Here is a 27,677-nt window from a genome sequence, read left to right as displayed (position 1 = left end):
CATCCCCTGGACTGGACTGTGGTCTAAATTCACACTTGACCAATGGCTGATACTTTTATCTTATCAAGCTCATCCTTGCACTGCTGCTATAACTCTAATATTACTATGTTCACTTTTCTCTTATTTTGCCCATATATTTCTAACTTGATACTTGACCAATGGCTGATGCCTGTACCCTTATCTAACTTATCCTTGCATGGCTGCTATAATTCTTATATTACTATGTTACTTTTGTCTTATGTTGTCCATATATTTATACTATAATTTATTACTATGCTTACATTTATTCTCCATATTGATTGCTGGTCACTAGACTTTAACCCTGCACTGTTGCACTGTTGGACTTATTTGCACTACCACCTTGACACACACTTTATACTGGATTACAGTATAGAGAGTATCCTCACTGTTCTTTTTAGTCATGTTGATTTGCTTTTTATCATCCTGTTTACATTGTAGTGTATGTTGTGTGTGGTGTCTTAAGCTGCTGGGACCTTGAATTTCCCCCTGGGGATCAATAAAGTATCTATCTATCTATCTAATTTAAAAATAGATAATTTATTAGCACTTTTACATTTTAACTTAATGTACAAATGTATTTTAAAAACTATCATAGAGCAAAAAAATAAAAAAATAAAAGGTATATTTTATTGCCACCGCTACATGAAATACAGAGCGCCTTGGATCCTGAAATGTCTGACAAGTCAACCCACTTTCAACAGCATGTTAGTTTTAAAGATTACTTTAGCAGAAAGAAAGAAAGAAACAGTGTGCAAGATGCTCAGTATACTTTGCTGAGGTTTAAGTGGCATAAATGCCTGAGAGAGCTTCTTAAGGTGTTTATGGGGTGTTTAGAATTGCTCTTAAAGCCTAAAATGTTTTGACGATGTTGCAAGTCGTGTTGGTTAAAAAGCATCAGCCAAATGTAATGTAATGTAAATGTAATGTAACGTAATGTTTATTCTCAATTATTTGATCAAGCTGATGTGATGTCCTAATATGTAGTTTCATACTCATTTCAGTTCAATTTCGAGTTTTAATTTGATTTAATTCATGTGAAGTCAATGATAATGTGTATTCAATATGTAGCATCTACCTGTATCATTGTACATATATCTCCAGTAGTATACTGGTGGTGGTACTCCTAGTAACGCATATAATCTTACTCCCCCCACAAGGATATTCCAAAGGCCCCTGAGGGGACAGGCTGTCTTCTGTCTAGTACTTTCACAAAAGCTCCCAAACACAGAAATCTTTGACTCAGCTAATTTTGCTGACACATACATCAGCCACAATCTCAATAAACAACACCATGATGCAGTTAGGTACGGTGTCTTTTTATTTACAGGTCTCACAATTCATGGTCCTCAGGGTGGTACAGCTCACTCACTAGGCGGTAGATGTATGAGGGAGCATTCCCACCAATGTTGGAGATGAAGAGCGTGATGAGCTCTGGAGGAACGTAGTCAAACACCGGGCAGTGTACGTTCACCTTGGAGAGGATCTCACCTGGAAATGAAAAACAACATGCGTCTCTCTGATGCCTTGTTGTCACTCATGAATCTGATGATGCCCTGACACAACCAACAACAACTACCAGTTCAGTTGCAATATAGAGAATCCCAGAATTCCAGTTTGTAATATATACAGTCTGTCCCAGTTTTTTACCTTCAGAGAAGGGAAGAACTTCATGTGGTGACACAAACTTGTGAAAAGTGTCCTCTTCGTTAGGGAACTGAAAAGGGAGACAGTGAAAAAGGAAGAACACAAGAACATATTTAGCAAAGTCATAGACTCAAAAGGAAGTGTCAAGCAATTTCAATGCTAATTTCAAATTCCACCTTCCTAATTTGTGCTCTTTGTACAGGATGTTATGTAGTTTACCTGTGGCGACAGCTTGAACATTGGAGCACACACAATGAGCGGAGTCGAGTGGTGCTTGGCAGCTAGTGCCAGTGTGTGTGTCCCATTAACAGCTCGCAGTCCTCCATTTGCCAGCACAGTCTGTGTACCAATGATGACCTAGGGAGCAGACACAAGTAAACCAGTGAGCAGGGAATACTTTTCGATTTTAAAACTTTTAGATTTGAAAAGCTGCCAGTTTTGCAGCAATATATAATCAATCATGATTACTGACTGGGGAAAATGAATAAATGCAAAACTTAAGTAGAATCCAATGAAGTAGGGGGTGTATATTTATTTTAATATCACATGCCTAATACCATTCACTTAAGCTATTCATTAAGTGTCAGTGATGCACCATGTACATGTAGATTCACACCTTGTTAACTCGGGACATCACAGCAAATATGGCAGCATCAGCAATGACAGTTGTTTCAATGTCAGCTTTCGACAGGCTGGTAGCCATCTCATGACCCTGGGATGAAAAAGGAAAAAGTCTTATTTGCTGACAACAAACTAGTCTGAAGTATACTTGCAGTACAAAAGATCAAACATCAGAGACATACCTGACAGAAAGGAGCACACTCTGCCACAATAACATGGAATTTACGCTTTCTTGCCGCATCTTTTAAGAAGGCCTCTACTGTTCGAGAGCGTCCAATTGTCATGATAACTTCATTAGAATGGATGTGCTCCAAAGCCTGCATGGCAATGTTGTCTGTGGTCCCCTCTGTAAACAATCAGAATACAAGTTTGGCTTTCCATCACTCAAATTGGATTTTGAATGGATTGTTTATAACTTCAAGTGAATGTTAGAGGACTAGCTTCAGCAACATATTTTGGATTTACCCAATTCAGTGAGGAGCTCGTTTATTGCTTCTATCACATTAGCTTTAAGTGACGGGAAGTGCTGTCTGAAGTTGTCATCGCTCAGCCCCCCAGATGTCAGAAGTTTGTGAAGAGAATCCTGCTGATCAGCTTCTTCACTACTCCCTGTAGACCTGAAGACATTGGAACAAATATCTTCAACATTTTTTTTTTTTTTCAAGTAATGTTTAATCCACTCGAGTTTATCCTCCACCCACCTGGCATACTCTTCTCTGATGATCTTCAACACTCTGCGCACCATGTTGCCAACTGTGGTCTCAGATGGCTGAGCAGCTGTCATCCGTCTCCCCTCTTTGCGTATGATCTCCATCAGATCCCCTGCAATTCATTGAGCCACATCATGGTGATTTAACAATCTAGTCATGATTGCTGACAAGACTAGGTCATCTCACACTCAAGTCAAACTAAATGTACAATTTCATGTGATCAGTTGACACTTCATCAGTTAAGATAGCCTCATAACTTTTCGCTGTGTTATTTAAAAGACAATCTGATTTCAGGGCACCAGCAACACATTTACTGACCAGCGCTGCTCCATCGTGCTTGCGCTGTAATCCTCCGTAACAGGGCTGTGGTTTCTCGGGCTGTCTCTCCAGCACCACGGAGTGGTCCTGCCCCACTTCCTCCACGTTTCAGTTCAGCAAGGAATGCCTCTATGCGTTCCGAGAGGTCTGTTCCTTTATCGGCACCGGGCATAGTTGAGTCTATAAATGCCTAAACTACTTGTTTGTGTAAGTCAGTCACTCAAAACACATTGGGTCAGCCACAGCGTTGACAGCAACATTACCCAGGAAATACTCTCAACACATCCGGGTCAAAGGAAAATGTGTGAAAAGAAATTCCACTAGAGGGCGCTGTATGTCAACATACCAGCACTTCCAGAATTTACTCAATGCGCTCTTCTTTGTTGTTCGTCGCAGTGCTATTGCGGTTATAATTATACACAGAGTCTGAGTCAGGTTTGCAGTTATTTGAAGACGTTCATAAAAATAACGATGGCTTCGAGCTGACTGTTTAGTTGAAGCAGGATAGTGGTAATTTACCGCCATATTGGTAGGACCCATGTCGGACTCTGAGGCGCACGAGAAAGTTCGAAGGCCTAGGGCTGAAAAGGGCACCCAGTGTTGTGCATATGGTTGCAAGAAGCGTAAGAAAAGCAGACTTAATGGCAGAAGTGATAGCGAAGGCAGCGAAGACGAAGAGTCGGCCTTAAAGAGATGCCAACCTAGAACATTTCATTCGTGAGTAGTTTATGCTAAATACCCTGTCAGCAATAATTGATAACGTTATTTTAGCCATAGTAGTAGGCTACTCCCACACACCTCAGCCTTCAATAAAGTCAATGAGTTTAGACGTGGTAAATAGCCTACGTTCAACACAAGTTTCTTGTGCGCACTTACATGCAAACAGATTGCCTGGCTTACTTGGAATTAATAGACTGTCTATTATCACATAATTAGTGTGAATGTGACTATTTCAGGCTCTCATTCAGAAATTGAAAATATACACTGCATCACTTTTATCTAAGGAAAAATATGTTTGCCATTTTCATTTGGCCTCCACTTATTTCAACTGACAAGAGGCCCTCTCATTATAAAACACACCCATTGACTGTCCCAGTATTAGGCTTACATGTCAGATGTTTTCTCAAGACCAAACAAAACAAAAAAAGAAAGGAACTATCTGTCATTTTTTGACACATATTACTATCCTATTATATTCTTGATAATAGGCAGCGATCATGATTGGGTCACATCCATCTTTGTCATTATACAGTATCCCAAATGATCCAGAGAGAAGAAGAGCCTGGCTTGTTGGTCTCCATCGAAAGAAATGGACACCTAGTTCACATTCCCGTGTCTGCTCTGACCATTTTAAAGAGAGTGACATGGACAGAACTGGCCAGACTGTCAGGGTTCGTTCTGATGCCATTCCAACTCGACTTAAAAGCCTCCCAAAACATTTGAGGATGACGGTGAGTTCTTAAGCCAAAAAGATGGATAAATGAAAAGTTCCATATTGTGTAACTAAACATGTTTTATGTCAGTTTCATCATATTTTCCATCTTCTAATGATATGAGTTTTGACAAACAGTTGAATGTGCCTTGATCCAGTTGAATCGGGTTAAAATGTATGTTGATGTAAGGTCACTGAAGTGTAGCATACTATGGTCTCATTATTAATTTTTTTTTAATTTGATACGCCATAGAAAATCATGCAGTCCTCCAAGTATTCAAATTAAATTATTCTAGAAATACTAATATGAAATTATACATAGTGATAATTAATCTGTAGTTGGTAATCTGCAATGTGTTTTAATTATTCATCCATAACAACAGAAATGTTATGTAATTGCATGTTTCTGCATGAGTTTGATGTGCTCATTAATGTCTTTATTTTACCATTTAGGCAACAAAACCAAGGAAACCACCATTAGACCGTTCAAAAGTCATTACAAGCAAAGCTGTTCAAGAACGTATAGGCCTACAACTTGAAAATACAGTCCCAGAATGCAATCGAGTGTCACCTACAAGAAGGGTACAATTGAGTGACCATCAGTATTACAATCCTGAGTGCAACCCTTCAAGAAATGTACAACTGGTTGATCATGAGTACTACATCAAGGATTCACCAAAACGATTAACTGGGAAACTTCACCTGTCCAATGAAAAAATTGCAATTTTACGAAAGAAACTGAAACATGCTCAGCAGAAATCCAGACGTTTGCAAATGAAAGTCAAGTCACTGAAGGACATTGTAAAACATCTGCGCAAAAAACAGAGGCAGCTGGAGTTGGGAACTTCACATGAAAATGTGTCCTCTGAAAACAGTTCAAAAAGTAAAAAGAAAAATACGTGACAGCGCTAACACAGAAACAGTTTGATAGGAACATGACATGATTGTCAAAATCCCAGTCCTTTAAGTCAGAGTCCTGGCCACAGAAAGTACTTGCTGGAAAGTAAGTATCTTGGAAAGGTACTGGGACATCATTATACTCTGATGGAAGTTTGACCAACATTCTATCAACACAATGACAAAGCCAATAAAAATGAAGAGCTGGATAAAAACTTTGATATATCTGGATGCCCCTTGGCCTTGTCCCATATTTTGAAACACTACAATAGTCCTGCATCCAACTCTGAGTCCTGTGTCTAATCACTGGCCATTTATTGATATCAGCACCTTGCTCAGTGATGAATCCAAAAGGTGACTTTATTTTTCAGGAGATGGTTTGAGATATTTGAGCTCAGGACCCTTTATTTCTTTTGATAAACCTCTCTATTGTAACCAACTAAGTGTGAAATCTGCACCACACCTTAGTGAAATAAAGATTGTCACTTGAAAGTCTGTGGAAGTCTTGTTTGAATACTTTACATATTTTCAGACTCAAAATGCCAACGTAAGCCGCTGTACCAAGATAGTCTTTTTTTTTCCGCTTGAAATGGCCATATGGTTTAAAGGTAACATAAATAGTACTCTGTGTGTGTATCAATCGTGAGAATATACACATTGGCAAGGGAATTAACCTTTAAAGATGTCAAACCGGTGTGACGATTATTGTCAATAATTAAGGATCTTTGGTACTATCCGCTTTAACCCTCTCTGATAGTACCTTCAGAGTTTTCACTGTTTTTGGTGTCCTATTGTTCTTTTGAGAGATTGCACTTTCTATCTATTTTAAATTGTATATAAATTACTTCTCACTTCTAGTTGAAACTGAACTCCAGCTTGTCTGGAATGAATTAGTTTGTCTATTGTCTGCTGAAAATGCAGTGTGTAGTGTCTTTCTAAACCACCTCAATACAACGAAATTGGCTGGTTAGGAAATTATTTACAAAGGGAATCACATTTTAATTTTTATTGAATGAAAAACCCATTTTCAACATTCAAAATGCAAATTACAGAATTCAAGAAACAATGGGGATGTGTGCATCAGTGGAAATATACCAATAAGCTGTCATATACCTTATCTTTGGAGGGAATTTGTTGTAAAGTAAAACCGAAATAATTTGAATGGTGTAACATTTATCCTATATCCATGACATGTCTCAACTAATACTTCAGGAAAGAGCATGGATGACTTGCCAAACTTTATCCAGGGTACAGTTTCCTAAAAGCATTAAAATTTCAGGAAGGAACAACACCTCTGAAAATATAGGCATTTTTCATATCAACATGTCCATTACCAGTAAATTGTGGTACGTAAACTCTTAGAACAGGCTACAAATGTTATCAAAACGCAAATAACCAAACATACAAATACGTGGCATGGTACTAAATGGTGGTGGGGGGGGAAACAATATCCTGTCTTGTCAAGGATAATTTCACTACAAGCAACTCAAACTTGATTGTGGTAGAAGTTGTTGTCACAGAATAGTCAATCCCATACCTCAGAGAAACCCAATGTGCGCCCCAAATCATTTACAGTGATTAAAACAAACCCAAACCTAGGAGTTACTTAATCTGTCGTCAGACAAAAACATTCAGTAGTTGTAGAGAACATCTTGCCTAAACAAAACAAGCTTATCAATTATACCAAATATGCACCAACAGTCAAAACTGTAGCAATAACTAAAATGAGTGTACATGTTTGAGGGCTTACTACAATAGAATCATAGCGCGGAGAAAAAAGAAGACATAAAAAAAGTGAAAAAAAAAAAAAAAAAAACGCCAAAATATGCAGTAGGAGAACAACCAATAGTGCATTCCTGTTCCCCTGGAAACTAGAGTTCTCCTTCTCTCCAGCCCTCAGCTGCTGGAACGTTCCTCCAGCCAAGGAGCGGGGTGCAGCAGGCACAGGGGAAGGGACGCCGGGGGCGAGGGCTGTGGGGGGGCTGTGGAGGGATATTTGGATCCCCTGAGCAAAACCAGTCTCACTCTACTCAATGAGCTTCTTGGCCTTGAAAAAGCGGCGCAGGTAGAACACCTGCCAGGTGGCCAGCCCAATCAAGCAGCACATGGAGAATATGCTGAAGTACAGGACGCGCGTGTTGGTGGATTCTGTTGTTTTAAAGAAGAGGTAAACATACAAGGTGGTGAGGAACACTCGTAAACAGTCATAAAGATGATACTGACAGATAAAAGTTCACAAATACCAACACAGATAAGTCATATGCATATCACAGTCAGTAGCATCACAGATAGGGAGTTCCATTTGTCTTGTACATGTACATCCATTGTGAATATGTATGGGGTCTAAATGTAATTAACACTACCACATAACACTATCCCATTTTATTTAGTGGCATCACTGGCAGTGCCAATCTGTGATCTCACCATTGGTATCCCTCATCTCCTCCTCTCTTTTCTTCATGTATGCAAAATCATTGACAATGGACTCCGACAGATCTTCCAGTCGCCTCAGCTCAACCTCCAATGGTTTCAGCTTCTCCACTTTGGCAATCTGACAGGGGAAAAGATTGCCTTAGTTAAGAGCGACCACATGGTCTTTTTCCCAGCGGAATGATTGTTTGAGCAGAGTTGTATAGTTGTGCACTCACAACCTTGAAACCACTTGCACAATTCTCAATGAAGATTTGCAGTTCCTCAACACTGCATGTGAGAACTCAATGCAATTATCCATATTTTAGATGATTTTTGTTTGATAGATAGTTAGTTATTAGCAGAGTATTGCAAGACAGGCTGAAGCTGAAAACAGCTATCTTTATGTAGTGCCACTATAAGTACTCAGATTTAAAGGATCTATATCCCATAAGATCAAAGATATTTGATACTGGCTACACAACAGGATTGGTATACATACATATGTGCACAACTTTGGCTTGTGCCATTATTCAGACACAGCTTTTAAGACCTACATAACCACATACTACCTACATAACTACATACTACTGTCAACTACCAACCTCCTCATAATTCTTCGCCTCCACACCATGCTTCATGTCCAAGTTGACCAATTGATCAGGGACCCTCCCAGTTCCTGATGTTACAAAGCAAAAATCATTGGTAAGGGAAAATATTAAACATATGCTATTCTCAAGTACAGTTTATCAATTTACCACAAGAAAATATAACGCACACCATGAGCCAGCATTCGAAAGTTGCCAGATTATTGCTCCAGACACCACACAGTTGTAATACTTTTCAACCCTCCACAATTTCTGAAGTGGAATAACAAGTAAACTCACCCATTGGGGATTTGCTTTCAAAACAAACTTCAAACATGTCGTAATCCTCTGTGGTGAAGGCGAATTTTCCCTTCGTGGCATCTTCTTTAGAATAAAGAATGTGGCCTGAGGAATCCGTGATCTAAGAAATGAGGAAAGGGGAGAGGGGAGGTATTTAAATATGAATGTATTTGGCTTGAGTATGCGATGCCTACTACAGTACATCATAAACACAACCAGGTGTACCGGACATGTGGCCATATAGGCTACTTGAATTTTCGATTCATTTGTTTCAGACAGGTGTATGGAACTTCCCTTTAGCGCCTGTGATGGATTGTTCTACATACTCTACCTAACCTTGCCAGACAAACCTTACCGGCTTGTACGATGGCGAAATAGACATATCCTTCACTAATTTCGATCTGGGCATGGTTCAGCAAAATGTCTTTAACATGCAGAATAAACAGCCGTCGGTCTGCTATTAGCACAAATAAGACTGACGTGTAACATCCTGAATGAACCATACAAATGGTTGCCAGCTTGCTGGGCCTTCAAGCTAAAGCTAACAAGCTACCAAGAGCGGCACTTCATATCCATCTATTTTGAACCAGTGCAGCTATCCACAAAAAGGCAAACATTTTTACCCCGAACTGAATGTCACAACATCGACAGATCAGAAATTCAGATAGATTGGTTACCAAGCAAAATCCCAGCAAACCAGGAAGACGCCGCTGTTAGCTGTCAGCTCACTTGTTCTAAAGATTGGAAGTTGGGCCTCCATCGCATTCTTGCGCTAACACAATCTAGCTAGCTAGCTATACAGTATGTTGTTATGGTTCCAAGTTAGCCTGTCAGTAACAAGAACATTTTACTAGATTTGATTGATGTTATTTATATATCCTCATATAAAACAAGATATTCTGATGTGTTCTTCCTCCGTCTTCAAATATGGCCAAGAACAGCTAAAGCTAGCTAGCGTCAACGTTAGCTTATCACTCACCTTCAGGTTAGTTTTCGTGCTCTGTTGTTCACTAATTTCATACTCTCCTGTTACAAGCACATCTTTGTGGATCTCTTCCCGTAGACATTTCCTTGTGTTGACCGGTAAAAAGAAAGATATGGATACCACTGATTCCAGTAAAACTGGTAAAATTAACAGCACACCGAGCCGATTCATGGCTGCTGACTGCACAGCAGTTCCTGGATTTCAGAACTGGTGGAGACAGGACAGCGAAGAACTGGTGATGATACTAGCGAGCTAATCTGCTAATGCTACGTATCGTTGCATTTCTTCTCCGACCGACGTAGTCGTGGTGACGGGGCATTGCCTCGATTTACTGCCACCTATTGCACGGAGTGTCTGCTGGAAGTGAGAGATTGTTGGTCGAGATGCTGGGATTGTCCAAAAGATACTCAATGGTGAGAAAACAGTCGATTCTGATGACCTGAAAGACATAGTATTATCACCGTCCAGGTAGCTAAGCAGTGGTCATATAGATTTTGTCAGATTTTGTCGTCCGGAGATCCTGAGTTTTTCACATCTAGGCTAGGTTAGGCTAGGCTACACACACAAACACACAAAATGCACCCTCTCATTTCCATAGACACAAAAACTGTTAGAGGGGCTGGAGTAGGAGATGGAGACAAACTGGTTTATTTGTGCAGAGAGAATATGCAGGACTGAGTGTCGTGTTTTGTACCGCTTTGCGATATATCTAGTTTGTGGATTGAAGGCCTTTTTGGAGCAATACCAAAATTATCCATTAGATGGCAGTATGATACTAGATGTTAGATCTAAGATCACACGCATGAATCAATTAACTCAATTGAATTAGTGACCAATAAACAAACTACCCATGACAGGTGAAAAATAAACAAAATTTGTTTATAGCTTCAAACTCGTTCACAGAATTACCAATATCAGACTCATAATCTTCTAATTTCAGGTTTAGCCAAATCAGACTCATAATCTAATCAGCTTCACAGTTTATATGAAAAACGTACCATTCCCATTGACTCACTATCAAACCAAAATTGATAGTGAAATGTGTTGAAGCAGGATTGAGATGATCAAGATTGTCTTGGGTTTTCCGGGGGACCTCTTGTTGATCCAATCCGACAGGTCACTTTCACATAAGGGCAACTCAGTGGAATGTCGCTCTCTTTTTTCTTTTTTTTTGGCAACTTACAGTTTTTCTCAGTCACTTTAATGCTTGTGTCAACTCTGACATCACGTTTTCAAAGCAATTAATACTCAGGTCTAAACAAAAGCACTCTAGCCAAAGTTACACATTTTGCTTGCAAAAGGCTCTCTCTCAAAAGATTTAAAACATGCAGCAAAATCACATTTTGTCATCAAACAAACCTCTGTTTGATTTCAATCAATCATTAGACACTGTACAACACAATGCAAAATACAGTTCTCAAAATCAGGAGTTTAATTTCATTCATTTTTTTCTGATAGGCTATCAGAAAAATGGACAAGATTAAATGAATTGAATAAAAATTAACTGTATTTGTTTTTCTCAAGATTCATTGAAGTCATTGACATTTACAACCTAAACAAGACAAATTCTATTGAATGACAACTTGTCATTTTTCATTTACTGACAGTAAAGACCAATGGAGTTTGGGGTCTTTGAATAACTGTTTTGCAAAAGGGTGTGAGAAATATGAGAACCCATGAAAATGTGTGAACACATTTGCAAGAGATGACTTCTGCTGTGCAAAGGTGTTAATGAAGACCAAATGGATATTAGTTTCTTTAAGCAGGTCAAAGCAATCGAGAAAAACTATAGTAGAAAAAGGTATTACGGAGTCTTGTTTTTCGTAGGAGCTGGTCCTCCTTAATTCCCACCCATCGCTTTCTTTATTTTTCATTCTTTAAGTATCTGGGTTCCATTTCATTAACTGCTTTCAGTTTGAGTAAACTTGAGTAAACCTGAAATGGCAACAACAGGTATAGGCCTAAATTATTTTCCCATGATACCTTGGCTGAGGAGGCTTACAACTACAGTAAGACTATTATAATGCATTATCCTGCGCTACACCTTTTAGGGTGTGCCTGCTGTGTGTCTGTCTTAAATTGAAATCCATAAATTCAGCCTTAGAAGGTCAGTGTCAATCACCTGTCAATAAACCACACATTTCCCTTTTATTACTTGGAGAGAGGAATCAAGAGTGTGGTTTGGGAGGAAAGAAAGACATGTCAAAACAGATCATAAAGGTCTTTTTTTTTTTGGAGTGATACGGACTAAATGAGGAAATACAATCTGGCTTCACTGGTTTTAGCTGCTTGATCAGATTCAATATATCCACTAAATACCCAGTTTTTACTGAATCCTCCTGGAGCCGTGGTATCAGTTGATGAGTTTAAAAAATGCTTGACATCCAGTAATGTTTTCAGTGTCATGTAATCTTTATAAATCAGCTGTGCAAAACTGCCACAATCTAAACATAAACATTATCAGTATTATTACAACTGTTACATGACCGCCCCAAAAAATCACTGATGCTTTAAAAAAAAAAAAAAAAAAAACATGAAAGAGAAAGAGATGAGCAATTACCATATCCTTGGTCAAATCAGCATGAGTGCAGTGAGAGCTCTTGCTGCGACCACCTTGCCTTTCTCCCCCCACATACCATTTTGTTCACATTCCAAGCATTTACAATATAGCATCTCTCTTTACAATTACACAAATTCAACTAGAGCTAGTATTGTAGTAGTATGGCAGCAACAACAGCATATCCATCGCTCTATGATGTGCATGTTTTTACAATCTGAGAGGGATGAAAAACCAGGAGGCTATACCGAATGAGTGTAAAGTGATCTGAAAATAGGAGCAATCACTTTTGCTTTTATGGAATTGCATCAAGCTGTTCCCACCCTCATCACTGCACTCAAGATTATTTCCGTGCAGGATCCTCTCCTTGTCTCTTTTCCTCCGCTCCTGATCCCCCCATCCCTCTCCTCTCAAGCATACTCTGCCTGTCTGCTTCCTCCCCTGGGCTGAGGCACCGACGTAGGTTGGCGTCACAGTGTTCTAATTTTACCACTGTTGATGCTGATGTTAAAAGAAGCGGTGGGCACCTGCTATTTCTGCCGCTACATACGCTCCCCAGGGCTGGCGAGAGGTATTAATAGAGAGTTATTACGCGCTGTGTGATTTCACATCAGGGGCGACACAGTGGAAGGCCATGCTTTGGTTTTTATTAGAAACTTAATAGAAAAAGGTATCACGGAATCTCGCCCATTGTTTTTCTTATAGGAGCGAGATGGTCTTCATCTCCTACCCATCTCTTTCTATAATTTTCACTCAGATTAAGAAAAGTATCTGGGTCCCATTATTGACATTGAGTAAACCAGTATGCTAGACCTTATAGTGTTAGAGTTCCCATGCAACAGACAGGTTTATCAGGCAACAGCAGGTCAATAATTTCCCTGACACCTTGGCTGAGATACATGGAGGCTTTACGACTAATGCTATCAGCGTAATTCATTGTCCCGTGGTATACCTCAAAGGGTGTGTCTGCTGTTGGCTAGTTATTGCATCACGTATCACACACACTTGACCTCCTAGCACAGTACTCTTCCTATGAGGTCACTGTTCCAGATAAACCATACTCTTGGGAGCAGTAGGAAATGACAAAAGAATGTAGTGATGAAACTGATTACCACAGTCAACACACCCCAAATGTCACTATTGAAATATCTGTAGCCTATGGCTCTTGATGCTCCGGAAAATGATCTGAATATTTGCATACAAGAAGTCAGAGGACATAGGCTGTTGTGTAAAAATATACTAGTCATTAGACCTGTTCTGAAGAACTGAAAACTCACCCACGGTGTGAAATAGGAGTGGTCAGGTCTAAGAAATGTAAAAAAAAAAATGGAAATTATTATTGTTGTATTATTATTGTTACATCAGAGCATTTCTTTCATAGCAATGTTATATCTCAATGCATCTCCTTTTCTCTTTGAGTCTAAAAACACATAATCGCGCAAGGTAATCTGTTGTCATACTGAGGGGGAAAACACCTTGTTATTGTCATCTGATGGTGATTTGTGTAGGCCAGCTACTTCACGAAATGCGTTGTTTTGTTCGTGTCAGCCCACTGCAGGAATCGTCTACCAATCTAGTAGCCTAGGTACTTTAGCCTACACAATATGGCGCAGGGGGGGAATATTCTCATGAACAGCTGTAATTTTGTTGTTGTTGTTGTTGTTTGCTTCTATCTTAGAGCATGCTATGTTTTTCATTCGAATTTTCAATAAATTGCCTACCATCTGACAAGAACACAAAGCCACCTTCAGCCTCATCGTGATGTCCTTACAACATCCATCCTTCAGTCTGAACAGGATCATTAGCCCAATTATTAGTAGGCCTAGCCTAGGCTATAATATTCCTAATGCTAATGCTTACGTCTAGAGGAGCCAACAAACCAGAAACGTGGTCTTATGTTCTCCGTAACAGCATAATATCGCAGCAGTATAATTGTTAATGCCGATCCCTGATCACAAGCCTCATTATCTGTTCATGTTGTCTGAGAGCGCTCTAGAAATTTCCACATTCATAAGAGCAGTAATAAATTCCATATATGGACACGGAAACTGACGTTATTCCGTTGACGTGATGCGGGAAGAGGAGGAAAAGAACGCAATGACGCGGTGACGTCAGTATCGAAGGCGGAGACGGAAGGCTTTTTGTCATACGCAAGAAAATCCGCGAATCCAGTGAATTTGACATAATCTTGATTTTCTAGGCCCATCGTTTCACAGTCAACAGGAATAATTGTGGGTGTTGAAGCCTAAAGGTTTTCATGTAAGCCAACACATAACCATACATTTAAAAGAATGAATGACAGTCAATATTAATCTCTTGATGCTTAAGGAAACAAACTCAAGTTTACATTTTAAATATATTTATTGTCACAAGTTCTGCAGACAAGATTTAACTTTGCTTAATTAAGCTTTCAGTATCAAGTACAAAAATAACTTTTAAGTTTCATAAATTAAACACAACGTTTTCACAGAAAACTCATGTAGTGAGACCATTCAGACCATAGTAAGACAAACATTTTTGTGGAAACAAATTCACTCACATTCTTACAACATGTAACAAATCTCTTGATATCTATTGCTCTGAACTTGTCAGCAGCACCTAAATAACTCCATTATCTAGCACCAATAAAATAGTAGAACTACAAATTTAACCAAACTATATTCATGTAGAACTGGTTAAACCATGCTTTAGCTTGCTACATAATTAAGAGGCTGAGAGGATGATAAATAGGGTAACTACAATATATATTTTATAAAGTTTGTTTGTTGTTCGTCTTCTCCATAGCCGTGTGATCAACTTAGCATTATGATGTATAAACATTTATGTTGTAGAGGGCTGTTACAAGGCCAGCAGGGTGGGGGAGCTGAGAGAATCGGAGGACTGGTCATTGCTGCTACTACCCCTGCGATGGGCCAGTCCACAGGTGGGGAGAGCCTCACTCTCGGGATAGGTAAACGTGAAGGAAGACGTGTATGTGGTGCAGGCAGGGGTGCAAGTGACTACCGGCGTGCACAGAGGCTCCAAGTCGTTGTTGGCCGAGGTGTAGAGAGGCTCCCAGTCCTGGGTGTACAAGGAGCTGGCGAGATCCATGTCGGGGACAGAGCGCGCGGTTTCCAGCTCGCTCTTGGCGAGCAAGTCCAGCGATTCCTCCAAGGAGCAGTCCAGGTCAGCCATCTTGACCGTTGACATGTCGCTGACCACGCTAGGGCTGGAGAACAGTGAAGTGGAAGAGGTAGTGGCGATGGAGGGCCCAGTCGTGCTGGAAGACCCGGCGAGGGTGCTCAGAGGTTGGGCGACTGGCTCAAGCAGGATGGAATGGGAGCAGGAAACGGGAGCTTCAGGAAAGGCCTCTGGCAGGTCTGAGGGAATCTTACAGATGGGCTTGTGAGCTGCCAGAATAAACTCCAACCTTTCCTTCTCTTTCAGCAGATTGGCAATTTCTGTCTGAAGAGCAGACTTGTCATCCTCCAAATCATCAGTTTCCTGTGAGAAGAGCAAGTGTAGGAGTTTAATGTCATATTCATACAGGTCTATGTTTTGAAATGGCTATAGCATGTTGTACAGCACACGAGTCAGTTCAGAAATCGAAGTTTAATACTTACAGCTTGCAGAGTATCTGTGAGTTCTCGTCTTCTGTTGCGACACTTTGCTGCAGCCTGCTTGTTGCGTTCACGTCGCACTCTTTTCTTTTCCTCTTCCTCTGGGGAAAGCTATTAAAAGATAATAGGGAGAGATTAACAATTGTTTTCAAGTAAGCATATTTTCACTGTATAGTAGGTTACATTGACTGTCATTCTATAATGTTGATGTCAAGTTGATGTATCTACCTGTTCAATTTTGCTCCTTCTCCCAGAACTCTTAGCTCCTGCAGTCTTCATCAGGCCTGGGGTATGGTAGGCAGAAGTGGAGTTTGCACTGTAGGGATGTGCCCGGGTATTGGAAGGGGCCACTGAAGACACCACTGGCTGTACCATCCAGCGCAAGTCAGGGCAAGAAGATATAGCAGTGACAGTTGGGATGAAGGAAGCACTGGTGACACTGAGGTCTGTAAAATCCTGTAAAAACATCAAAAAACAAAACATCAGTGAAACAAGCCCATGATGAGAACCGGTTAGAAGCACCCATTTCATCCTAAACAAGTGGGGTTGGCTAATTTGACATTTGTTAAATATTATGAAAAAGTGACTTCTTAAATGCAAATGGCCTGTTTCAGGCATTTAGCATTTTGATTTTCATCTCTAAATGTCAGCGGTAAACTTACTGATGTATGCACTTCATACATTTGTTAAGAGTAGGCTATCTTTGAACTTGAAGACAACTATGCTATTATTCGAATTGGGTTAGCCGCTACCCGTAGCCTAGGAGCACCCTGATCAACCACAAAAAGTAGCAAAGAAATAAACAACGATTAATAAATGAATGAAACCATACCTGAGATTGACTTAATGGAGAGCCCATGCTCGATTGTGATCCGGCAGGCGACGGATAGTAACCAATGTTATCGATGTTACTGGGGGAAGCGGTGCTACAGCGGGAGGAAGAATCGCAATCCGTGTTAAAAGTGGTAAACATCATTGTAGTAATCCGAGGAAGGGGCTCGTCTCGTCGAATTCAGTAAATTCTCAAAAGAGTTGAGCTGTTGATGTTCCTCTGTTGCAGGATCGTTGTCCCTGCCTGTAGAATCCTTTCTCGTATTGCTTGGTCCTTTGCTTGTGAAGCTGAAAGTTTGTTCTGTCTACTTCCCGACTTCGCTTCCAATATATGCATTCAGAGCCAGTGACGTAGAAAGGGGCGGGGAGAGGGGGTGCTAAAGGACTGTTCTTACAGTGAAAACTACGGTTCTAATAACAGAATGAATAATGCGAAACAATTATGTCTTTGTCGATCTGTGGGAATCTATACAAAATTAATTCATTTGAATAGGTTATTTATATTGTGATTAAATATCTACAATCGGGCTCCTTAGGACTGCAGAATCGAACGTTCCATGGCAGGGTATCCCGAACACGTCACATACCTAATATGGAATGCATCCTGAAAGGGCGGGGCCTTACGGGAACTGCACTGTGCCGACTGTGCCCCTAACATCAGATACAATTGGTTGACAGTAACATGACGTTATGTAAGCACAATAGCCTACAGAAGTTGAGTGAACTTGTGGACGACATAAACAATGTATAAACAATGCAACCCATTTCTATCACTCGTTACTTTTTGCATCGATTGTTCACGAATTAAATAATTGACTAGGCTATAAGGAGATTGTATGGGGAGCACATTGACCTTTTAATTAGCAAATAACATATAGGCAACTTTACCCTTCATTGGCCATAGGCCTAAGTATATAGGCTATACAGGCCTATATTTTTTTTTATCAACATTGACCTACAAACGTGGGCTATAGACCTAGTCTGAACTGCCTGAGCAAGCAGTATTCTTATGATTACGCAATGTCTGTTTTTTGCCTATGTTTATCTTCCCTACCTTTGTGGAATGCAAAAGGTGTGTCTACCTTAGACTGACAGAAGATTTTCTCATGTAGATTTCCCTTGGGTGTTCCTAGTCATGTTGTAACCCAAGTTTACTTCAAAGAGATTTAGCCTTGGCCTAGTGCCTTTTGCTGGAGCTGTTGGGGTACCAGCCTACTATGTAAAAGCTTTAGGATGGTTTTCAAAAGAAACTATTCAATTAGTCAGTATAGACTGCATCTAACAATAAGTAGGCCTAGTTGTATTCATTTTTGGGTCTATCTTTAAAAGATAGGCCTAGCCCCCTTTTAAATAAATTATTATTAGTAGGCTAGTAGTAGTAGTAGGCCTAGGCTAGTAGCAGCCTAGTAGCCTATCATTAGTGTTATTTTCATTGGGCTATTATTGGTTTACTATTTTAGCTTATGGGCTACTATTCTTTAGCTAGGCTATTTATCTTCAAAATCAAAATAATGATTCATTCTCGTTTTTATTTACTTGCTAAAATGTCTGTGTCACCCCAAACCAAAAATAAGGCCAAACAGCCTTATCAGCGTTCCAAGACAGATTTTCTCTTCGCCGTGTTTCCCAAGTTCATGTTTTGTTTGACATGTGCCGTTGCCCTGGTAACGTCCCGCCCCTTCGCGTCAGTGACGCTCAGTAGCCTGCACATGGTGCTGCACTGGGCAAAGTTGCGGCAGAAAGCAAACAGACCGAATGCAAACTATCACGGGTTGTTCCAAGACAACTGTTTGTTTTGTTGTTCGCAGGTTGAAATAAATGCCACTTCACACAAACATAAGCTGATCCAGACAAGCCTTTTAGTGTAGTAGCAGCCCTAATCTAACAACTGCGTCCAACACAGAAGTAGCGTATATGGCTATATAGAATCAGCCGGCTAAAGCAAGCAAGCAAAAAAGACGACATTTCAATAAATAATATCTTTCGTAGCCCAAAAAAGTTAAATTTTAACAAGTCAAATTACATTTAAAACTCCGGGAGCTATTTCGTCTGCATAGGCTAACGGGCAGCTGACCCTCAAAGGTCTAACAGAAAATGACCAGGGGCGCGGCTGTCGGGAATCACTTTGGCTCTGGTTTGAACTAGAGGGGCCAACTCTCACGCCTTCGCTTGAGTGGACGTATTACCTCATGCGAGCTATAAATAGCCAGGCGATTTCAACCAAGGAGGTCTCTTGTCTTCGTGAGAATAGTTGGTTAGCCTATAGCAGTTTCTGGAAATGAATTGTTTTCTTTTTTATTTGACCTAGTTGTAGCCTAGTCTAGATTATTAATTTCATAATGGGCCAATGATTTTGTGTGTAGGTTGTTATATGACATTGGCATATTATGCTATTACTATAATTATTGTGAAATGATGTTTTTAGGTGATGGTACAAACTGCGTCTCCGACGTCGCTATGACATTCTTTGTGAGATCGGCTTAAAATAGAATGGTCACTACTACAGTAGTTTATATTCTACAATAGAATATGCTGTGATAGGCTGCAATGCAGTTTGGCTGTGAGAACCGGAAATGCCATATATGGTCATAGAAGGTTTACAGCGATTGGCTGCTTGGCTAGCAACCTGTCTGCTGTGCTGTTTGTCATAATTATCACCCTTAAAATAACATCTAAAGAGAAAGAAATGTGAGAGGCAGATTTTTATGCACAAATGTCATGTTTATTGACATAGCCTATCATAAATAAATACATTTGATTATTGCAATACCCCAGTAACAACAGCAGTGTTAATAACATGTTAATGTATTTTCAATAGTGAATTCAATAATTTCAATGGTGAAGACAGTAAATGTAGGCCTAAACATGAGGTTTTTATGGCAGGTTATTTTTGTTCAGGCTTATGCATGCTCAATGTTAAGGTAATTGGCAAATAAGTGTGTTAATGGTTATAGACTAGTAACGTTTCATCAATGCTATTATTAGCCTATAATTCTTTAGGCCTAAAGTTTGACCAAAATGTCTGTGGCCGCTGTGAAAGAATGTTCCATAATGCAGACTGAATATATTTATGACGTCAGACTGTTCATTCATGTTGTTGCACGTGGGCCTATCATTTGGTTTTTCTGTGGGGGGGAGTGAGGGAGTACGATTATATTTTTGTATCATTTGACGATATTTTTATAATTCGTGTTAACACAATGCATTATTATTAGCAGTTGCCCAATCCACCTATACGATTTTGCTCGAGTGAAAAACATAATTCGTTGTGCTAATAGGTATCTCCCTCTTTCTTGAATGGTACAGTCGCACCACACATACTTCATTCATAAAATTTAGGCTCACTATAAAACGAGTAGCCTTACAATAAAACTGCAGTTTCCAGATGTGTAAGCAGTGAGGTGGCATTGCACAATCAAGGGCTGAAATCTATCTAATCACTCTGTCAGGACGCACAAATTGACTTATATAGATTCCTGCAGATTTTTTTTAGAGATGTGTGACTTGAACGTTGACTGCGATTCCATGTCTTGCTCCTCGGTCTCCTCCGCTGAAGACACTATAGAGATCAACCACCAGCGGTCTCCAGCTGAGTCTGTCTCCCGCGCATCAGTGTCCTCCGTGCAAAATGTGCAGGTAGGTGTGAACTGACAGTCTTTGCAATCATTCAAAGTGCACGAACGACGGAAATGTGATTGTGCTGTTGACAGCTATATGACCCTGCTTCGCTTAAAAGAATAAAACAAATCTTATGTCTGTCACGTCTGTGGTTAATTGACATGTAGCCTACACTTTGAACCATACCAAAGTTAATGCATTAATCAGAAGATTCCCATTATGCGCGTAATAAGTGAACACCTGAAATGGAATTCTTTGCTTCAAGACGTCATAATTTATTTGAAATTGAAATATTTTACTGTGGGTTTCAGGAATCGGGTAGTGGGAGACCTGTACCAGATTCTCCTTTTGTTCCAACTGTCACGTCGCAGATGTCCACAGCAGACACGCAGCCGATGGTCCATCCTACCGTCAACACAGTCTCCCCAGCATCAGGCGCTGCAAGGCACAGAAGATCACGGTGCCTTTCCCCATCGTCCTCTTCGGAAAGCGACAGCCGTGAAAAATCATCCCGCAGGAAAAGACAAAAAGACAAAGTACGTTCGCATTCATAGCCGCATGTCCATTGATTCAATGACTTTCTTTGAAAATGAAAATGTCATTCATGTTGCATGGCAGACTGTCACAGTGAGAACCTCAAGTGCGCACCTCCAAATGAATGATATACTGATTGAATGACCATCCATTTTTGTATGATTATGTGATAAGATATTTGAACATGACATTTTTATTAAGGAATTGTTTTTTTTTTTTTTTTTTTTTGTAAATGCTTCAGCTCTCCCCAGAGGAGGAGGAGAAGAGGATGCTTAGGAGAGAAAGAAATAAAATTGCTGCAGCCAAGTGTCGCAACAGAAGAAGAGAGCTCACGGACAGACTACAAGATGTAAGCAGAATGTAGCCCACAGTATATGAAAATGTAGATTTCTCCTGCCAGTCCACCAGTTTGTCGATCTAGTGCAAAATACGTTAACCCTCTGCTTGTTTGTTTTCATAGGAAACGGACCAGCTTGAGGAGGAGAAAACCACTCTGCAAGCTGAGATAGATAATCTCATGAGAGAGAAAGCACAGCTTGAAATGGTCCTATCAGCCCACGAGCCCACCTGCAAGATCGCAAAGGTTGAGGAAGAGGTGCAGCAGAGTCCGCATAGCTCCAATCAGCACCTGTCCCCAGTTCTTGACCCCAGAAAGGCTCCTGAGATGCTGCCATCCCTCCAGGACCTGGAAATGCATGCAGGCGGCATCTCGTCGACCGCCGCGATCTTGGGCAACTCTAACATCTTGCTATGCTCCAGTGCCGTGGAGGCCACATCCGAGTTAGAGGCCTTCCTGGGGGTAAAGGAAGAGTCCTCGCGGGATATCGCCGTGGAGTCCGAGAGCAGCAGCGGATATGATGTGGCCCCTGCTGTCCCCGACATCGACCTCACCAATTCCCTCGGCATCTCCGACTGGGAAACACTCTACAAGTCCATGGCAGACAACTTGGAGATCCTCAACAGCCCTACTGTGATCTCCAGCCCGACGTGTGGCAGTAGCCTTCATGGGTTTGAGTTCAACTACCCAGATTTTGACAGTTTGGCAGATGACTGTGAATGTGGCGGTCAAACAAAAGGCCGATCGGATGTGGTTAAAGATATTCTGAACTCCCCCACGCTTTTGGCTCTGTAGAAATTCAGAGTCTGCAGGGAAGTTTCAGGTAGACCATGGGAAACAAGTGTGGGGGGGGGGGGGGGGGGGGGGGGGTTATGTTACAAGTTTATACGTCTATAGGGTTGTGTAACCCCATATCAATTATTCTGATATTGTTATATTTGACTGTGCCTGCACTTAAAATTGACCTCTTCCAGACACACTGTGTTCGTCTGAGTACTGCTGTTTACATCAAATGCATATTATATATATCTATATATAAATTGTTGTGTGTGGGTCTGTGGATCCTCAAGTGAAAACTGAGATGTGTCATCATGAACTTAGAATGCACATAGAGATTTGGTACTGTTTTGTCTGTGTTTTATGTTCTGTATGGCCTGTTTGTGCCAATGTGTCAAATTGTGATGACTGACTTGAAAATATAGGCCTATCATGTGACATTTTACAACATAGTTTATTTTTTTACCTTTACATCTTTAAGGGTTTTCCAGTTATGCAAAAATGAGGTTGTAGTTCAATAAGCTTGCACAAACCATCAATGAGTTCTAACATCGTATTTCAATAAAATTATTCTAAGCATACACTGTGGTATGTGTTGATGTTGGAAAAAAAAATAACTATTGAGAAATAATGAACTTACTAAGATAATGTTAATGTTAACTAGTTAATAAAGCTATTAGACCCACACAACTTTCACATTTTGAATCGTGCCTGAACAATGTCCTACACTTCTGCCAAAGCGCCTCTAGTCAGTTAGTGCCCGCACGCACAGACGTATGGAAGACGTCAGAACGTATCTACACGCGATTTCGTCACACTTCCGTGTCCATATTTGGAAGTTCAATGTGATTTGCTGTTTAGTCTCTATGGTGACACGCATATCATATTTCACGGTGGAATATTTTCCTGGAAAAGTCTAGCAGGCGGAGCCGAGAAAGGGGAGCCTGTTTTTTTCCCGGAACCAAAACAGAGTGATTTTTGTAAGGCGTCTATAGCAACGCATTCTAATGCATTCTCGGTAAATAATCGTGATCCATTTGCAAAGGGATTTACTGCACAGCCTGAGCCTAATCTATTTTACGGTAAACTGTAACGTAGATGGGACAGGGACTCCAAAAGGCGTGAATGGAGCTAAACTTGTCTGGATATGATCAGTTAACGTTAGACTAATTGGGCATTTGCAGGATGTAGCATTCTTGCTGTGTGATAATGCAATGATTGTTGTTGTTGTTATTACATTTTAAGACTGTTCGTTATGCTTTAGTTGGATGAAATTAGGCCTATGGAAGACTCTTCTGTAGGCCTATGGCTTATTAGTGGTAGCTTTGCAATTAGGCTTAAATAGCCTACCTTAGATAAACAGTTTACAGTTGTGTAGTCTAGTCTGCGATCCTAATTCATATAGCCTACCTTGGCTAAATTGTTGTTATGTAAAATGTTAATATTGTAGGCTAGTGTGTTTAGCCTACTTTACGCGCAGCCTAAAACCGCTTTTTATATATAACGGCTGTAGGCTAGCGAGGTAGATATTGTTATGCCTAACAAGCTTGGGCCAGATGGAACACAACAGTGGATCTGATAAAGCCATAAATATCAGGCTGTCAATGAGGAGGGATGCATTTCAATTGGCTCGAGCCCAAATATCAGAAGCCTTTCGTGAAACTGAATTGCGCAATTTTCTACACTTAGCCAAAGAGTTAATTGCTTGCTTGGAGCAGCATGGAGATTTCCTGATTTAATAGGCCTACGTCTTCCACGCGTGCGTATCACTGTGACTATGCCTGTAATATAAAGTATAGGCCTATTTAGTTTGTTTGCGCCCTAATGCCAGGTCGATGATGAACATTTAATTATTAAGTAGGCCTAGTCAGATATAATTGTCATTGTAACATTTTGGCTAGAACAGGAGAAAACAAAATTCTACTGTAATGGAAACTAATTGTGGGCCTCTGGATCTTACTGAAATATTTTTTCAACTGCTTACACACAAAATCTTACCATGTCATTCTGAAATGTGTCACTCAAACACCATAACCCCATATAAAATCTGTGACATTTGACTCCATTTTCAATTCCATAAAGCCCTTTTTTTTTGGCAAAACACCACACATTATTCTCTAGGCTACCTACAAAACTCAGCAAGTAACTTGATCTTCTTTTTCTAACGCAACCTTTCAAAATGCCCCACTAATTCAGCAGTGCATCCTCACACTCACTTCTCACATGTGCATACACTTTACTGAACACTAACAGATCATTGCCTTTGTATAGATACATGCCTGTAGATAGACAGATAAAGTAGATACAAATTATGTCTATACTATTTTGAATGCAGCATTCAATTTAGGAGAGGATACAGCATTTTGCTTTTTGCTTTTTTTCTGCAATAGCTTAGTTAGATTTGTCTGAGTTTGAGTTTCGAAAAAAAAAGACAGAGCTTTGAAGACGTGTGTAAGCAGAAGATGGCACCAACTGTGTTGCTACCTCTAATGTTCTAAGCATTTTTTTTTGTAATGCATCACCCAGTTTTTACGCCGTAGAGAATAAAATGTAGACAATGGGGTATTCCACTGGAAATGTTGGTGATTTGAATGTCTAAAACTGACAGTTGTGTCACTTTTGCATAACTGCAATGAGAACCCATAACTGTTTAGTTCAAATGAGGTGTCCCCTCAAAGCAAAGCAGAGAGCTAGGCTATTATTACAATACCCTAGGCATGCATGTTGGGGTCAATATAATGAATCATTTATTCTCTTTTCAGCAATGTATGATGTATACATTGGTTGCCTAATTTCAAGTCATGTGGAATTAAATGAAATTAAAATTTTGATAGCCACTGCGATCCTTTATGCATATCTTCACATGTTTCCACACTGTCTTTGTATGTATGTGTAAAATAAACACCAGATGTGCTCTGCATCATTTTTCTGTGATCTGTTTGTGATGCATGATTGACATGTTCTGTAACCCTAAAAGGAAGAAGGAAGAGGAAGCTGAATGACAAAAATAAGTTATGAATGGACCAAATTCAAGGTTCACGTTCTGTCTGCGGTTTGCTTGCAGACATGGTCTGAGTCAGAACCTTAACAGTTCCCTTTGTTCAAGTCTGCATGCAGGCAATATATGTGTGTAGGCTATCACTTTGCCTTATTGCCTTACTTTTCACACAGCAGCAATATTGTGGATGGTTGATTATCCACAACACTATGTCACAGTTGGTAAGAGATGACATTCAGTGACATGAACAAAAATAGTGAAAGTTGACTGACATTCCATTTGGATAATAGATCACCTTGATGAAATCGAATGCATTTTTATTTGTCACATACAATTAAAGAAGGTCCAATAGGCAGTATGCGCCGAAATGTCACGTCAGTGTGCGTTATGTAAATATATATATATATATATATATATATAGAGAGAGAGAGAGAGAGAGAGAGAGAGAGAGAGAGAGGATAAAGAATATTGAAGACATTTACTGTGAAATGTGAAAGCCATATAATCATGTCATGAGAGCAGACTGAAGCTTTTCCTCAGTCTCAGTGAGGCTTTCAGGCATATTAAAAGGAAAATAAAGAGACCAGAAGCCTCTTAACACCTATAGATTCTCTATGTGATTCCAGTATACATTCAGTACAGTTTTTTAAACACAAGTATATTTACTTCCCAAATATGTTCCAGTCAGCAAATTTAGAAAAGCTATTTTACGTATTTATGAAGCAAATATTATCAAGCATGTCCAGTCGACCTGCTATACTGTATGTACTATCTAAATGTCTCATGGAGCTGATAGAGTTTGCAGGCGCCAGAAGTGGGAGAACAGTGTATCCGAGGTCAATAGCCTAACTGATAAGAAGTACATCCATGGGCCAAGTATAGTTCTTGGAATCTAGGATAAATAGCCTACTAAGGAGTTCACAACATTTGATTTTAGGATCCACACTGACAGGATGTTTGGGTTACCTGTTGGTCAGGGTATTTACTTTAAACAATTAAGTGAACGCTCAGGAGGAGAGTACTTAGCAAATGCATTCTATTGCTGCTTACTTTGGAATGTGGCACATCAGGTATCTCATCTATTCCTTAATTCTATTTTTACACAGGAACTGATTTAGACTACACACATCTTCTTGTGTAATGGCTATCCATCAGTTCTGCTTTTCCCAGCTTTGTAATAGCTTCCCACAACGTGTTTCTTAAATTGAACAAGACAAGTGAGACATAGATCTCCATAGGAAGTGTGCAAAAATAAAACAAAAGCGCATTGGTAGAATTTTACACACACAGGGAAGTAGATTATTTCTGAATCCCTTTTGAAACTGCAGGTGCCACAGCTGAGTTTATAATCCAGTCAATGGAAAATGTGTGTCTAATGGTGCTACAAAAAATAGTCCCTATTTGTACATAATAAGGGTGTTGTTAAGTACCGTCATTTCCTTTAGATGTTTTGTGACTGCAGACATAGGATATTAATATGTTCTTGTGATTTTGGGGACTTTCAAGAAATTAAATGAAATGAAGACTCAATGGTTCGCCTTAATTGTACTTAATCAATTCGCCTAATTCTCTTGCAGAGTTATGGTTTGTATAACATGTTTTTGTTATGAGTATTATTTTCACTGTAGTTATAATGTTTAAGTGTTGATGATGTTAGTATTATTAGCCTAGTATGCATCATGTAGGAATAGGCTTTTTAACTTCCACTATTAACTATTATTCAACTACTAGTATATAGGCCTGCCACTATATATGATTTAACTAATAGTGTTTAAGTGTCTGCAAAAGATGATACACCTCAACATAGAGTAACTGAAGTGCCTGTTACCTGAGTGATAAAAAAAGCATGTTAAGTTTAGTTCCTCAATAATTCCTATTGTCAATTGTGTCATTGATTGTATATGTCTCCAAGAAAGCTTATGAACCTGTTATGAAGGAAGAAAGTGAACCACCCATTTAATCGGGAACAAGTCTTTGATAGAAAACAGAGTTTTGTGTAGCCTACAAGGCCAACATGCATGAGCAGCACACTAGATGGATGTGTTTAGAACCCTGTGAGCTCATTATCACATTCGAATAGAATGTTCTGAGGAGTGGATTATTTGCACATTGGGTTTTGGGAGAAACCAATGAAGAGAAACATTCCCACCAAACTGCATCAGACTGCAGTACAACTCCTGGCATCTGCTTCCTGAGCGTGCATTTTTACCACTAGAGGGCGATATACATCTTGACGAGAAGCAGAATAAAGTAAACCTAGAAAAACCTGGAGAACGGAGACATGAAGTGATAACATTTAACACGCTATGGCCCTTCCTACACATGAGGTTCAGGAAAGAGATCTTTGCAGAACTATTCCTCCAAAATTTGGCAAATGAGCAGCATATCACTCACTATAACAAGCCATCACTGACACATCCTTGAAATCCTGGCTTATGTATTTTTTTTCCCACTGGAAAGGGTCTAAATCTCTGTAAAATTAGCTCAGTGGCCCTAATCTGG

The 27,677-nt window shown here is 39.9% G+C and overlaps 5 protein-coding genes across 5 annotated transcripts; 2 read left to right on the top strand and 3 right to left on the bottom strand.

Annotated features, from left to right (window-relative positions):
- Positions 1-1,316: 1,316 nt before the first annotated feature.
- Positions 1,317-3,588, bottom strand: eif2b2 (eukaryotic translation initiation factor 2B, subunit 2 beta). Its single transcript, XM_062550620.1, has 8 exons — positions 3,315-3,588; positions 2,988-3,108; positions 2,752-2,903; positions 2,469-2,632; positions 2,282-2,377; positions 1,885-2,022; positions 1,669-1,735; positions 1,317-1,509 (listed from the first exon to the last, which is right to left on the bottom strand). The coding sequence occupies exons 1-8, from the start codon at positions 3,484-3,486 to the stop codon at positions 1,352-1,354; spliced, it is 1,068 nt and encodes a 355-aa protein (XP_062406604.1). The 5' UTR covers positions 3,487-3,588; the 3' UTR covers positions 1,317-1,351.
- A 104-nt stretch (positions 3,589-3,692) lies between these two features.
- On the top strand, positions 3,693-6,138 carry LOC134097793 (THAP domain-containing protein 1-like). The gene is made up of 3 exons (XM_062550738.1): positions 3,693-4,031; positions 4,567-4,765; positions 5,200-6,138. Exons 1-3 carry the CDS (start codon positions 3,853-3,855, stop codon positions 5,647-5,649), a joined length of 828 nt encoding a protein of 275 aa, XP_062406722.1. The 5' UTR covers positions 3,693-3,852; the 3' UTR covers positions 5,650-6,138.
- Positions 6,139-6,634: 496 nt separating this feature from the next.
- tmed10 (transmembrane p24 trafficking protein 10) lies at positions 6,635-10,171 on the bottom strand. The gene is made up of 5 exons (XM_062550171.1): positions 9,919-10,171; positions 8,940-9,060; positions 8,658-8,731; positions 8,068-8,194; positions 6,635-7,791 (listed from the first exon to the last, which is right to left on the bottom strand). Exons 1-5 carry the CDS (start codon positions 10,093-10,095, stop codon positions 7,670-7,672), a joined length of 621 nt encoding a protein of 206 aa, XP_062406155.1. The 5' UTR covers positions 10,096-10,171; the 3' UTR covers positions 6,635-7,669.
- Positions 10,172-10,308: 137 nt separating this feature from the next.
- Positions 10,309-22,252, top strand: LOC134097305 (protein c-Fos-like). Its single transcript, XM_062550170.1, has 5 exons — positions 10,309-10,337; positions 20,468-20,547; positions 20,841-21,065; positions 21,305-21,412; positions 21,524-22,252. The coding sequence occupies exons 3-5, from the start codon at positions 20,901-20,903 to the stop codon at positions 22,193-22,195; spliced, it is 945 nt and encodes a 314-aa protein (XP_062406154.1). The 5' UTR covers positions 10,309-10,337; positions 20,468-20,547; positions 20,841-20,900; the 3' UTR covers positions 22,196-22,252.
- fosab (v-fos FBJ murine osteosarcoma viral oncogene homolog Ab) lies at positions 14,824-17,204 on the bottom strand. The gene is made up of 4 exons (XM_062550169.1): positions 16,913-17,204; positions 16,309-16,536; positions 16,084-16,191; positions 14,824-15,964 (listed from the first exon to the last, which is right to left on the bottom strand). Exons 1-4 carry the CDS (start codon positions 17,054-17,056, stop codon positions 15,320-15,322), a joined length of 1,125 nt encoding a protein of 374 aa, XP_062406153.1. The 5' UTR covers positions 17,057-17,204; the 3' UTR covers positions 14,824-15,319.
- Positions 22,253-27,677: the final 5,425 nt, after the last annotated feature.

The sequence above is a fragment of the Sardina pilchardus genome, chromosome 12 (assembly GCF_963854185.1).
Source record: "Sardina pilchardus chromosome 12, fSarPil1.1, whole genome shotgun sequence".
NCBI classification, from domain to species: domain Eukaryota; kingdom Metazoa; phylum Chordata; class Actinopteri; order Clupeiformes; family Clupeidae; genus Sardina; species Sardina pilchardus.
This window is presented reverse-complemented; position numbering and strand designations above follow the sequence as displayed.